We start from the raw sequence: 12117 nt of genomic DNA on the forward strand, positions 1-12117 counted from the left end.
TTTTTACACTGACCACAACTTTCAAAAGCCCCTCTCCATAAATGGCTGTCTGCAGACAAGAAAGCTAGGTAAATTGGACATACAAGGTGGCTTAAAAATAGAGGGTTTGAAAATAATTAAGCTAAAAATTAACTTAGAGAAGTTAAACCAAGATATTTATAGTTCAACACTGAAAAGTAACATCAGGATTAAACCACACCACTCTCCTCAATAATAAACTAATTGCGGTGTAGCTAAATGTCTGGACACTAAAACCAGGTTGTTGTTTTTTTAGAGTGTTTGGCAGTTTCCCCCTCACTACAAATTGTTTCCTAATGTCAACCCCTACAAAGCTAGGAGGAAGGACCCTGTGTAATCATCTGGGTCAAGTGATAATTCCTCTTCCTCTATCAAACAGGAAAGGGAGGGACTTACTAAATGGGAAAGTGAGTCCATGCTTCTCAATCTTCTCCAGTGTATCTGGACCACACTCTGTGTTCAGAACCATGAACGGGGGAGAGCAGATTCTCTCATCTAGTGAGGAAGGGAGATGAAGAGAGGGAGGAGAGACAGAGGAAGGAAAGGAGATGAGTAAGAGTAGGAACTAGGAAGGAAAGCCCCATCTTAATATCAGAGAATCTGTTGAAGGAAAATAATATCTAAGCATGTCATTCAGAAGTCCTTTGTTTCAGCCTGACTATCCAAGAACAGACTCTCACGCACACAGAAACTCAAAACACACTGACTGACGTATTCTCTCAGATGGCTAGTTTTTTTATATATATATATTTTTTTACCTGTGACGCCAAACATACCCTACTCACACAGCCAAAACACAGACAAGAAAGCTACTTGTCATCTGATAACAGAGGCAGAAGGCCATCTAATCTTAGATACAAACACACCACCTGTGTGTCATTGCTTTCCTTTATACAGCTGGATTAGGGAACCCCAAAACACACAGCTGCCACCTGAGGGAGGAGCAGAGGAGGTAGAGAGGAGAACAGGCTCCTGTTCAAATAAATAAACAATAAAGCTGCCAACTCTGTCTGGCCTGCTCCGCCCAGAGACGACACAGCACCAGACAACACATAGATCAGGACCAGACAGAAAACAAGAAAGACTACTAGACCGACAGACAACATACAGACAAGTCCACAGCTCTTCCAAAACCAGACAGGTGTACATACAGTACATGCACAGTACACATACTCAGGATGGGAGTGCTTGTCACCCAGACTGTGTAGCACTTTGGAGAATTGAATCAGAGCTTCATTCTCATTGTTTACATAGTGGCCTGCAGCGGTGGCTGTTTCTCCATCTCCTCTCATAAGACTTGAAGTAAGAGGTTCTGCCATCCCAGGAAGTGACGGACAAACATCCTGCAGGTAGAACACAGTAAATCTGCCCTCGTGTAAGCCGAGACAGCGATCCAGACTAACGGTTTCCCCTGGTGGCACCAGTACATTATTTGGAAGCACCTAAAAACGTTCTCCTGGCGTAACGCAATAGATCAAATTAGTCATACATTTTTTTTTAAAGTAATCCATGGTGCTTTATTGAAAAAAATAATACTACGGAGTGATTATAGTATGATTAAATAAATAAATAAAATTGTCAAACACATCTCAGCAGGAATGTATGATTGAAGTATTTTTATGTGCAACATAAACCAGTGATTGACAATTAGGCTTTTGTTGCTATATTTTTCTGTCAAAATAGGGCTCCAGAATTTTCTGATTTTGCAAATGGCCAATGTGCAGCTTGCGTGCGCCACATCTCAAAGACATACCAGAAACATCTGTTATTTAAAAAAAGGTGTTCATAATATGATTATAATAATACCCCTAAAAAAGCTGAAACCCTCCTCTCTTCAGCTAGAAAACAGCATACCTGTTTTCAAAACTGTGTTAGTGTTTTACCCACAACCTATTTTTAAATAACGCATTTCTCTCACCCTTTTAATAGAGTCCACAGCTGGAGGGAGAGGGAGTGGGAGTGAGCCACAGAAGCCGGCCGGCCGACCACGGCAAAACGGGCACTGCAGGGGCAGGGTAGGCTCTTTCATAGCAGAAATTAAAGCACTTTATTTTAGGTGTACTGTTTGACCAAAATCATAGTTTTAACTTGCACAGCCAAGTCAAAGGGTCGCAAAATGTGACTAAATGGTCGCAGTCTGGAGCTCTGCTATATTAAAGTTCTGGGGCTCTGCAGTAATTTCCTGGCTATCGGAGATAAGGCAGCTCGTTTGACACAGAAAATCAGTGTCCGGGCCAAACCAAGCGCTGGCATATTGCTGCTGATGCCAAAAACACAATAGAAACACTACAGTGTTTGTGTTGTGTGGGCAATGTGATGTCGGTGCTTCCGGTGAGTTGTGCTGAGGTCAGGAGAAGCCCACAGGACTGTATTACACTGGCTAGTGGCTATACCACTAAATGCTGCTGAGCTGTGGTTGCAGATAGGCTGCACAGACACACAGCTCAATGATCACATTGTGGATGTGGAGAGCATACATCAAATACAGAAAAGGTAGACAAATCTCACACTTTTCTGGTTCATACACAGTCAATGAACTTTTCAACAGTAAACAACTTCATTTATCCACCATCTTTACATACACTACACAAGATAACTTGCGCTTCAGACCAGTCAGGGAGTGATCACCCAGGCAGTCATGAGCAGCTGACTCAGGAGGGGTGGAGTGATTGGAGGAAGTAGGGGGATCACCAAGGTGTCAAAGCCATGGGTCTGCTTCCCATTTTGCCAGCATGCGATTTGACCAATATGTAGTGTAGCCAATCACAATCCCCTAATACGGATAGGGTAGGTTCTTATCAAAACCTTAAAAACAGGCTGTCTTTTGTTAGAATAATCAACAAAAAGGAAGCAATAAATTACCAACAGAACATTTAATAACAATAGAAGGATCAACTTAATGAAATACAAGTTAAAAGAAATGCGTAAGTATAGAACGCTTTCAGACTGATTTTAAGGTAGCTAAACATACATTAAAAAATAACCTAGGCACAAACAAACATCACTTGATTGTTAATACAAGACAAAATGTGATTGTACTCTGTGCTCCTTAACTTGTATTTGTCTGTGGTGCTCCTGTTCGGTCAGTGACGATCAATGGAGACGTGGCAGCAGCCTAGGAGTGTGGCGTGATGAGTGAGACAGAGGCCTGGAGGGTTTACCCATCACCCCACTGAGCTGAGCTCAGAATTCACACTCACACTGCTGTTGTTGTGGGAGGGGATAGTAATGTCGGACTAACGTCACTCAAAAACAATCCAAAGACCCAACATGTATTTTATCTGTGAGAACAAAAACGGACTTTAAATCCAAAAAGACCGCCATCACATGTTCCCATACCTGTGGATCGTGACTTGAGCAAAAATAAATAAATAAAAAAGGCCCATTTGGAAGCATCAGGCCCAGATACAGAGAGACGAGAGGAGATATGGGGATGGTGAGTGAAGCACACGGTCTGTGTGTTATGCGTTGGCGTCGTGTTTGGCCCTGGCCGTTTGGCTCTGAGTGCAGGGGATCAATCTCCTCCTCTGTCTAAACACTGTGTGCACTCAGCAGACGTTTACGGGACGTCAGTCCGACTCGAGGCAGACAGCATACACTACTGGCTGGCCTGACGCGATGGAACCGCTCAGAGGTTGGGGATCTGGAGTAGGACAGTACTATACCAGACCCAATACTACCATGACAAAACACCCAATTAAAATGAGAGATTCTCATCTTAAAAGGATGTTATCAATAGGGTTTGATCCTTAAAGGAAAAAACAGGACAGTCTTAAGGAGGCCTGGCTGATTGGAATGTTCATACCGGACACTGGTGAACTCTTTCTATAAAGGCAAGCAGCCACAGGTGAAACTGACCTTCACATTTTCTTTGCAAAAGTTATCAGCATTATCAAAGGATTACCAAGTAGGCCTATACTGGTACAAGTCCAGTGTTAACAGTAGATTGAAATCTAAATGTTGCTATTTAAGGCTACATTCCTACTATTACCAGCTCCTCTTCTATTCCCTTGCTCAGAGCCAAACCAGGGATGTTTTCAATATTTCAAATTGAACTCCAAACTCTGTGTGCCCTGCAAGTAAACCCATAATTCTCCATATCCCGCTGTAAGGAGTTTACAGTGAAAATAAAATTAGCCATTAATCTTTGTGAGAGAACAACATCTTCAACTCGGCGTCGTAGAGCACCTCCACTGACGTCTTGATTAACTTCATCAGATCAATCGAACAGAACAGGTCCATAAAGTAACAGTGAACTGCTTTAAAGGCAGTCTATGTAAGCAAGGCAATCAATCTTAGTGGTTTTTATTCAGCCCATGCTGACTATTCTGTGCTGGGGATGGGCCTGGATGTGTCTGTGCGGTCCTCAGCAGTTCCTCCACAGCTCTTTTTCTTTCATCTGATGAGCCTTTGTATAAAGATTGACTTATTGCATCAGCAGGACACTTGTTATTGTTGGTCGCGTTTGAACCACAGAAACATTAGATGTATGTGGACACCAAATACTCCCCACATAACAAAGCACTACCATAATCTGGTTAAACAAATACCTCAAGAGTCTGGTTCAGTTTGATTCCACAAAAACATCTGTTCATTTAAGGGTGTCCTAGTCCCAGTCCCTTTCTTTTGAAGTGGAAAAGAAATACCAAGACGAAGAGCACCCTGAATGAGATCCTTCACGTTGTACAGCCTGACGACTGTTGCCATCTTTACAAACACCAAGTGAAATATCGATGCAGCAAGGCTGACTTCTAAACGGAAAAAGAGTGGATTCCACCACCTAAAGTAAACAACCGCCCTGCCAAAACAGACTTCGACAACACTCTGGAAAGCTGATGAGCGGAACAATGAGTCATGTGGTGTAGAGGAGACTAATGGGACCAGGAGGACTAACCCCTGTGTAGTTAGGCAACCCCTGTGTAGTTAGGCAACCCCTGTGTAGTTAGGCAACCCCTGTGTAGTTAGGCAACCCCTGTGTAGTTAGGCAACCCCTGTGTAGTTAGGCAACCCCTGTGTAGTTAGGCAACCCCTGTGTAGTTAGGCAACCCCTGTGTAGTTAGGCAACCCCTGTGTAGTTAGGCAACCCCTGTGTAGTTAGGCAACCCCTGTGTAGTTAGGCAACCCCTGTGTAGTTAGGCAACCCCTGTGTAGTTAGGCAACCCCTGTGTAGTTAGGCAAACATTTCACAGGGCTGTCTACTGATCTCCAAGTACAGTTATAGAAGTTTAACATGTATCAGCTTACACACAAACAAGCACAAAGCTCTAGTGTTTCCTCCCATTGAGTACTATTCTCAGCCAGCCCTCTGACCATGGCAGGCTCTCCGCAGCCTCTGGTACTGGGCAGCCAGCACTGCACTGGGGCTACATGGTCTCCACTGATAAGGAGGAGGAAGTGGCCGTGCCAGAGTGTGCACTTTGGACTTTCCACTCTCATTACAACCAAACAGGAAGAGGAGAAGAGGTTTCACGCCAGACAAAATCTGTCCACGAAAATAAGATCACAAAGTGAGGAATTTTTTGTAGAGGTCCATGAGTGTCAAATTTGGTGAACAAAAAAATGTAATTTCTAATTTGCTACGTGAGGCTTATTTGGTCAAACAGAAGTTCCGTAATGGTTTGGTTGTTACGAATGCATTGATAAGTAGACGCACCAACTGTACATCAGCGTTGTGCTTGTTGTTCACATGCGCATCTGCCCTCTCATTGGCTAGAATGGTCCCACCTGATCTTGCCTCCACCTTCGAGGACATGCATTTAATTTCCATTGTTAGAGCGGTCACAACTATCTTGTCAATATAATAGAAAATCTTTGCTACAACAACCCTCCCCTCCTCTCCATGCTCCCACCAGCACCAGCCACAGTTGTTGACGACCAGAGCGGAGTCATTTTAGGTCACTGGTTTTGGCTCGATTATAAAATAAATAAATCACGGTTTTCTGTAAAAAAAAAATTACATTAATTGCACTGTGCATTGTGGGTTAAATGTTGTAATACTGAATAAAACAATAAAAGTCCCATGGTGGTAATGACTGACGATTACGGCATAATTTATTCACATTACTTAATCAAAAATGTGTTTTATTTGATGACTTTTATGACTGCTGAATACCAACTACCAATCACTTAGCTCATGTATTTTTGGGCTCGCAAAGCAACTGCTTTCTATCCCTCTCGATTAAGTGTTCACTCTTCTCTCAGTGTCTGCTCCTCACAGAGCGGACAAATTAAAGCAGCCACGCGAAGGATTATGGTCATTGTAGTTAATTACCACTTTTATGCACTAAACTATGTAGAATATTGGCCTGTTGGAAACTACAATTCCCTACATCGCACAGTTCAGACTTGAACTGATTTCTCTAAATAAACTGCATATCAAGCTAAATGGAATTCTAATAACTTAACCGATGGTCAATTAGTAAAAAAACTAAAGAATAACCTACATTTCGGTCAATCGCTCAGCACTATTGACTACAGAAACGAACACTTTAATTCACGAGTTTTCTTCTTGTCGTAATGCGATCTGACGGTTTACATTTCAACATCCCAGTCCAACCTTCCAGAATCTTCTGGGTGAAAACCACAGCATCAGATTATTCAAAAGGTTCACTCAATAGCAGATGCATCACATCATTATAGCAGGCCCCTTATCCAACCATGTCCGATGTGTAAGACCCCCCCCAGACAGCTTTACAAACCTTGTTACATAACCACCAACATGTCTATTTGGGAGAGAAAAAAACTGAAATTTTCAGTGTTATATTTTAAAGAACTGACGCCACTTTACATTTGGAGACATCTCTGATCTATTCCTCTGACCCAGGGTTACACTGAATCGTACCATGTAGCTGAACATGCCACCCACAAGCACTGCACAACTACACACGTGTACAGTACACGTCACACACACAAAAATCTGTACTCAAGTGGGCACACATGCATACACACACTCTTTCGGTCTCTGTCTGTCTCTCTCCACCTGGTGCGTGCGAGTACAGAAGGGTTTTCATGTAATGGCTCCAGGTTTATGTCCCATACCATGTTCTCAGTAAATGAACAGCAGATGAGTCACATGTGTGTTTACAGTAGAGAAAAGCTTTGTTGTTAATGTGCCATCATTCCACTGCTCTGCTCCAGTCTCTGGACCCAGACAGGCTACACAGCCAGCCCACTGGGGACCATATGGTTCCTGTGACAGAAGATCTAGGTGCTGCTGGCCTGCTGGATGACAGCCTCCTCTAGCTAATACAGCTTTAGTCCATCACTGGAACCAATACACACTCTGGTAGAGGCAGGAGCCAGGTTCACCAGGGGTTCACAGAGGGGAGAGAGGAGGGATGGTGCTGTCGTAGTGAGAGTTATGTGCCTGCATAAAGCACCTGGTAGGAAGCACAACTACAGGGTGACACGATCCACCGCTGAAATACGTCACACCACCATCTCCTGGTCACTTTCTCAGAAATGAAATCAAAACGATTTGTTATCACAACCAATCCTTGACAACAGATAACTCACTCAAAAATTCCCACGTAGACACTCCTATGGGATCTTTTGCGGTCTAGGACTGGCAGTGGCACTGGGTATATTGGGAGTTAAATCATACCAGTGCGAGGCAGTGCCAATGCTGCATGTGTGGCTACCTTGCATGCAGTCCTCTATCCTGTGGATGAGCTGGTAGGACTTGCAGCGGTCCAGCAGGGTCCTGATGGCTGGGAGGGGATCCAGCACGATGGTCTCAGGGTGGGCCTCAATGTAGTCCTGAAAGGAGGCGCCACACACAAACACACACACACACACGGGAGATTATGAGGGAGCACACATCACAGCTAATGTAGGCAGTCTGGACACTGTGCAACACTTACACCTCACAGTAGGACAGGGCTCATGTGTATTTCCATTTTGGTACCCTGCTCATTCCTTCATGCCCACTGTGTTGTGGTGTGTCATCATCACTGTGCCCTGCATGGCAGGCTGTTAGGTCAGCGTGAGGTTTCCTGATTTATATAACCACACCCCCATCTCTCTATCCTCCTCATCTCTACACTCCATCCTCTTCTCCAAGCCATCTCACACTCTCTCCACTTTCACCTCTCTGCACAGTCCTTCTTCCTGCCAGCCTGTCATCATGTCAGTATTTTAGCTACTCTTCAACACTGGCAGATGCTTTGGCCTAAACATTATGCAAAACAGTCAACACCCCTCCCCCCCAGTGAAATCACATTTTTCCGTAAATACATTTTAGACTATAGGCAAAGAGGTCTAATGTAGCCTAACAAACACACACACACACACACAAATGCCTGCCTACACACAATCTATTTTCCTAGAGACATCCATCTGTGTTGAGTTTGACTCCTGCCAGCTCTGATCAAAACGGTAGTGTGGTTACATAAGACAAATATGTTGCCATCAAAAACTAAAGCCAAAACAATCTTCCAGTGGTTTAAAAGAACTGACAACTCCTCTGAATTTTGGCCATCAATTTGATTAAAAGAAAATATAAAAAATGTTCTACAAATGTGTGTGAGAGAAAAAAGGGTGGGACAGACAGTGGATTCCTCCATGGGGATGTGGGTGTGGCAGAGTGTGCTAGGTAATAATGGAGAAAGACGTCAACCTATAGGTAGCTGCCATAATAAAAGGAAACACTTTCGGAAATGAGGGTTCTGGCGGCTCTTATGGTGTGGGGTGCATTTCCTGGCATGGTTTAGGTCCTCTCAACCCATTAAGGCGACCGCATGCTTCCCAGCTGAAACAGCTCTGAAGGCTTTGTCCATATATGACGACATTCGTGTACACATTTTTTTTCTTCAAGGCAAGCCAAAACTCGGTAGCCAAAGTCTATGCCACTTCGTTTGTAATTGGTCAACAGTAACAATTCTTCATAAAAGTCTGTTGTCATTCAACGAGACTGCTCGTTTACATGCACATTTTTTCACTGAGAAATATCTCACCAAACATCTCAGCTAGAGGTAAAAATTGCACGACTAAGATCAGCAAAAATAGTCCAAATTAAATTACAGATTTCGTGACTCATTTTTAGATCAATTTCGACTATTATGAGGAAGTGTATACTGTATACTATGGTGTCTCAAAATGGACAAACGGTACTATTGCCGCTTTTTAAAGTTTTTCAAGCGAAGGTCTTAAGGGAGTATGTGAGCACACTCGTTGGTTTAGGCATCAGAGGGCAAGGGAAACACCAATAAATACACAGCCATTCTGAGCGATCACTTTCAACCTATGGTAAAGCATTTCTATCCTGATAGGAGTAGTCTCTTCCAGGATGAAAATGCCCCCATCCACAGGGTACAAGTGGTCACTAAATTATTTGATGAGCATGAAAACAATGTAAAGCATATGCCATGGACGCCCAGCTACCAGATCTCAACCCAATTGAATACTTAAGAGAGATTCTGGAGTGGCGCCTAAGACAGTGTTTTCCACCACCAACAGAACATTTTCTGGTGGAAAAATGGTGTCGCATCCATCCAGTAGAGTTCCAGACTCTATGGCAAGGTGCAGTGAAGCTGTTCTGGCTCGTGGTGGCCCAACAACCTATTAAAACACTATGTTGGTGTTTCCTTTGTTTTGGCAGTTAACTGTACATATGCAAATGAAACGGACCAACATATTAATTATGTATAACCCAATTCATAGGCCTATACTTGAAGGCCATGCAAGTCCAAGTGTTTATTGATGGTATTCTTCAATCAACAAGCACTAGCTGTGGTTGCCTGTTTTGCAATAGAAGGCGGTTGTGGTATTTCCCCCTAGAAGTCCTCTAAAGAAAATAATACCACATTCACCTAAATCCACAGGATATGGTTGATGCCTATAAAGATGTAAACAAAGCCTTGCACAGTTCGAGAACATCTAATTCAGTTATAGTCAAAAGAAGGTATGCAAACTATTGGGCAATGTTTCCACAATGAAGTCCTCATTCCCTAAACTACAGGATGCAGTAACAGGTCTGATCATTAATGCTGTTTATTTCCATGCCACTGAATGACGGACTGACTAAATGCAAGGCTATATGTGACGTTCAGTGGCAGGGTCAAAGTTCAATTCTAATCTCCCTGAAAGAAAACCTGCCCGCCAACTGCTTGTAATATTGCTGCGTAGCGTCTCTGATAGCAATAATTACTATGCCTTCACACAGCAAGATGTTGATATTCTGAGTCATAAAATACCTACAGGAGGGAGTGGAGATCAAAATCAACAGTTGTTAACCAACCCTCCCTTTCAACCATCCTAGTCATCTGCAGCCAAGATCGATATCATTTCAAGAGGTGGGGTCCTTGACGGGCTCTATTGACAGGTACAATAGGCTTGAAGAAGAGGACTGGCCACCCCTCACAGCCTGGTTCCTCTAGGTTTCATCCTAGGTTCCTGCTTTTCTAGGGAGTTTTTCCTAGCCACCGTGCTTTTACATCTGCATTGCTTGCTATTTGGGATTTTAGGCTGGGATTCTGTATATCACTTTGTGACATCAGCTGATGCAAAACATATATATTTTTAAAGGCTTTAAATGAATGTAATTGATTGATCCCCACTTTTAAATTGGCATAAAGGAACTGAACATTGCGTGCTGATGTGACATTAAGATTAATATATTTAAAAAATCTGAGAAGCATTTTGTTCTGTTGATTATCTGTCCCTTTTGAACATCCCCATCTTTCCTTTCCAAATAAGCAGTCAGCAGCAGCGTAGTCTCAGTCCCTGGCAGTGAGGATGGCGTGACTGCGTGACTCTGCACACGATAACAGCAGAGCCCTCTGAGTCATCCAGAAACAGAGGAGGAGGGGGAGGGCGAGAGAAGGGTGGCATGGATGGAGACCGCATCTAACACCTTTTAAAGCACTGCCAGATCGATCCACACAAGAACAAACACACAGCAACCATCACCACACCACACACCTCACACTTCAAAACACATTCATTTCAAACTGTTCCCACTAAGATGAGACACAAAATGAGTGCACAACATTCACAACACAGGCTGTTCCTGTGAGATACAGAAATACATGACCACTTCCCCCTCTAATTAGGAAAACCACTAATTACCAGACGTGTTGTAGTGGTGAAATCTGTTAGTGGTGTTGTGGAATCATAGACTGTTGGCTGTTGTAACTCAGGCCCTCCCTCCCTCCCTCACCTGCACTCTCTGCACAAGCAGGACTGACTGGGTGTCGTTCTGGTCGGCCTCCAGGATCAGGTCGGTCAGCTTGTGGATGATGACATCTAGGGGACCTTGCTCCTCCAGGGGCTGGCTCAGGTCCAGCTGGGAAGACACAGGAGAGGTCAGGGGTTAGAGGTCAACAAGGAAACATTAACAAGGAAAGCTACTGTACTACCACTATAGCCATAACCACTGTCTTTTTGTTTTGTATGTTTTTGGTAACACTCTTGCTAAACAATGTAAAATGATGCCACAGGGGGTGTTTCCTTCCTGCAGAGATACAGAACTAGCTCTGCCTCAACAGGCATAGAGTTATAGGATAGGTCTGGCTGCTGTCAGTGTACTGTAGGTCGATACTGGTGTTGTGTGGGTCAGTACATATACCCAGAGGACGGACACCCAAGCACACACACTCTCCAGAAGAGGTGACAGGCTTTGGGGCACAACGGTCACTCTTCTACTGGGCTACATGATGTGTCCAAATCACAATGAGCCTCTATTGTGATCTAGGCTGAATGGATCCACTGTGGTGTGAGGGAGGGAGGGGTAAATGTGTGTGGAAGAAAACGTATGTACGGGTGTGTATTCTGATTCTCTAAATCTCTGGGTTTGTGTGCTTTAGACCGTACCCTTTTCTAAGACCCTTTTGTCAACATGTCTGAGTCCCCATTATGTTTGTATGCAACTGTATGCCTGCTTGTGTGTGTACTTCAGTAGGCTCGTCTCCAGCAGAGGGGCCATGCATTTCTGACCTGAAGAAACGGCTCACTGATAGTGAAGGGCTATTTTGATACACACAAATCAGCAAAAAAACTAAAAAAGTCAGACTGAGTCCAGAACTGTGTAATACAGCAAGGCTGAGCATGCTCTTCCTTTCCTATAATTAACGATAGGCATTTAGCAGATGCAAATAAATA

The 12117-nt window shown here is 43.6% G+C and overlaps 1 protein-coding gene across 3 annotated transcripts in view; it reads right to left on the bottom strand.

Annotated features, from left to right (window-relative positions):
* Positions 1 to 12117, bottom strand: part of LOC109894462 (inositol-tetrakisphosphate 1-kinase) — a 38940-nt gene that overhangs the window by 7357 nt on the left and 19466 nt on the right. For all 3 annotated transcript variants that reach the window (XR_004210623.1, XM_020487969.2, XM_020487967.2), the window contains exons 4-6: positions 11177 to 11302; positions 7659 to 7776; positions 415 to 513 (exon numbers count right to left, since the gene is read on the bottom strand). Coding sequence is in view for 2 of the 3 variants with exons in the window: in XM_020487969.2 (XP_020343558.1) it covers positions 415 to 513; positions 7659 to 7776; positions 11177 to 11302 (343 nt within the window). In the remaining variant the exon portion in view is untranslated. The remainder of the gene's footprint in view (positions 1 to 414; positions 514 to 7658; positions 7777 to 11176; positions 11303 to 12117) is intronic.

Source organism: Oncorhynchus kisutch, linkage group LG7 (assembly GCF_002021735.2).
Source record: "Oncorhynchus kisutch isolate 150728-3 linkage group LG7, Okis_V2, whole genome shotgun sequence".
In the NCBI taxonomy this organism is placed as follows: domain Eukaryota; kingdom Metazoa; phylum Chordata; class Actinopteri; order Salmoniformes; family Salmonidae; genus Oncorhynchus; species Oncorhynchus kisutch.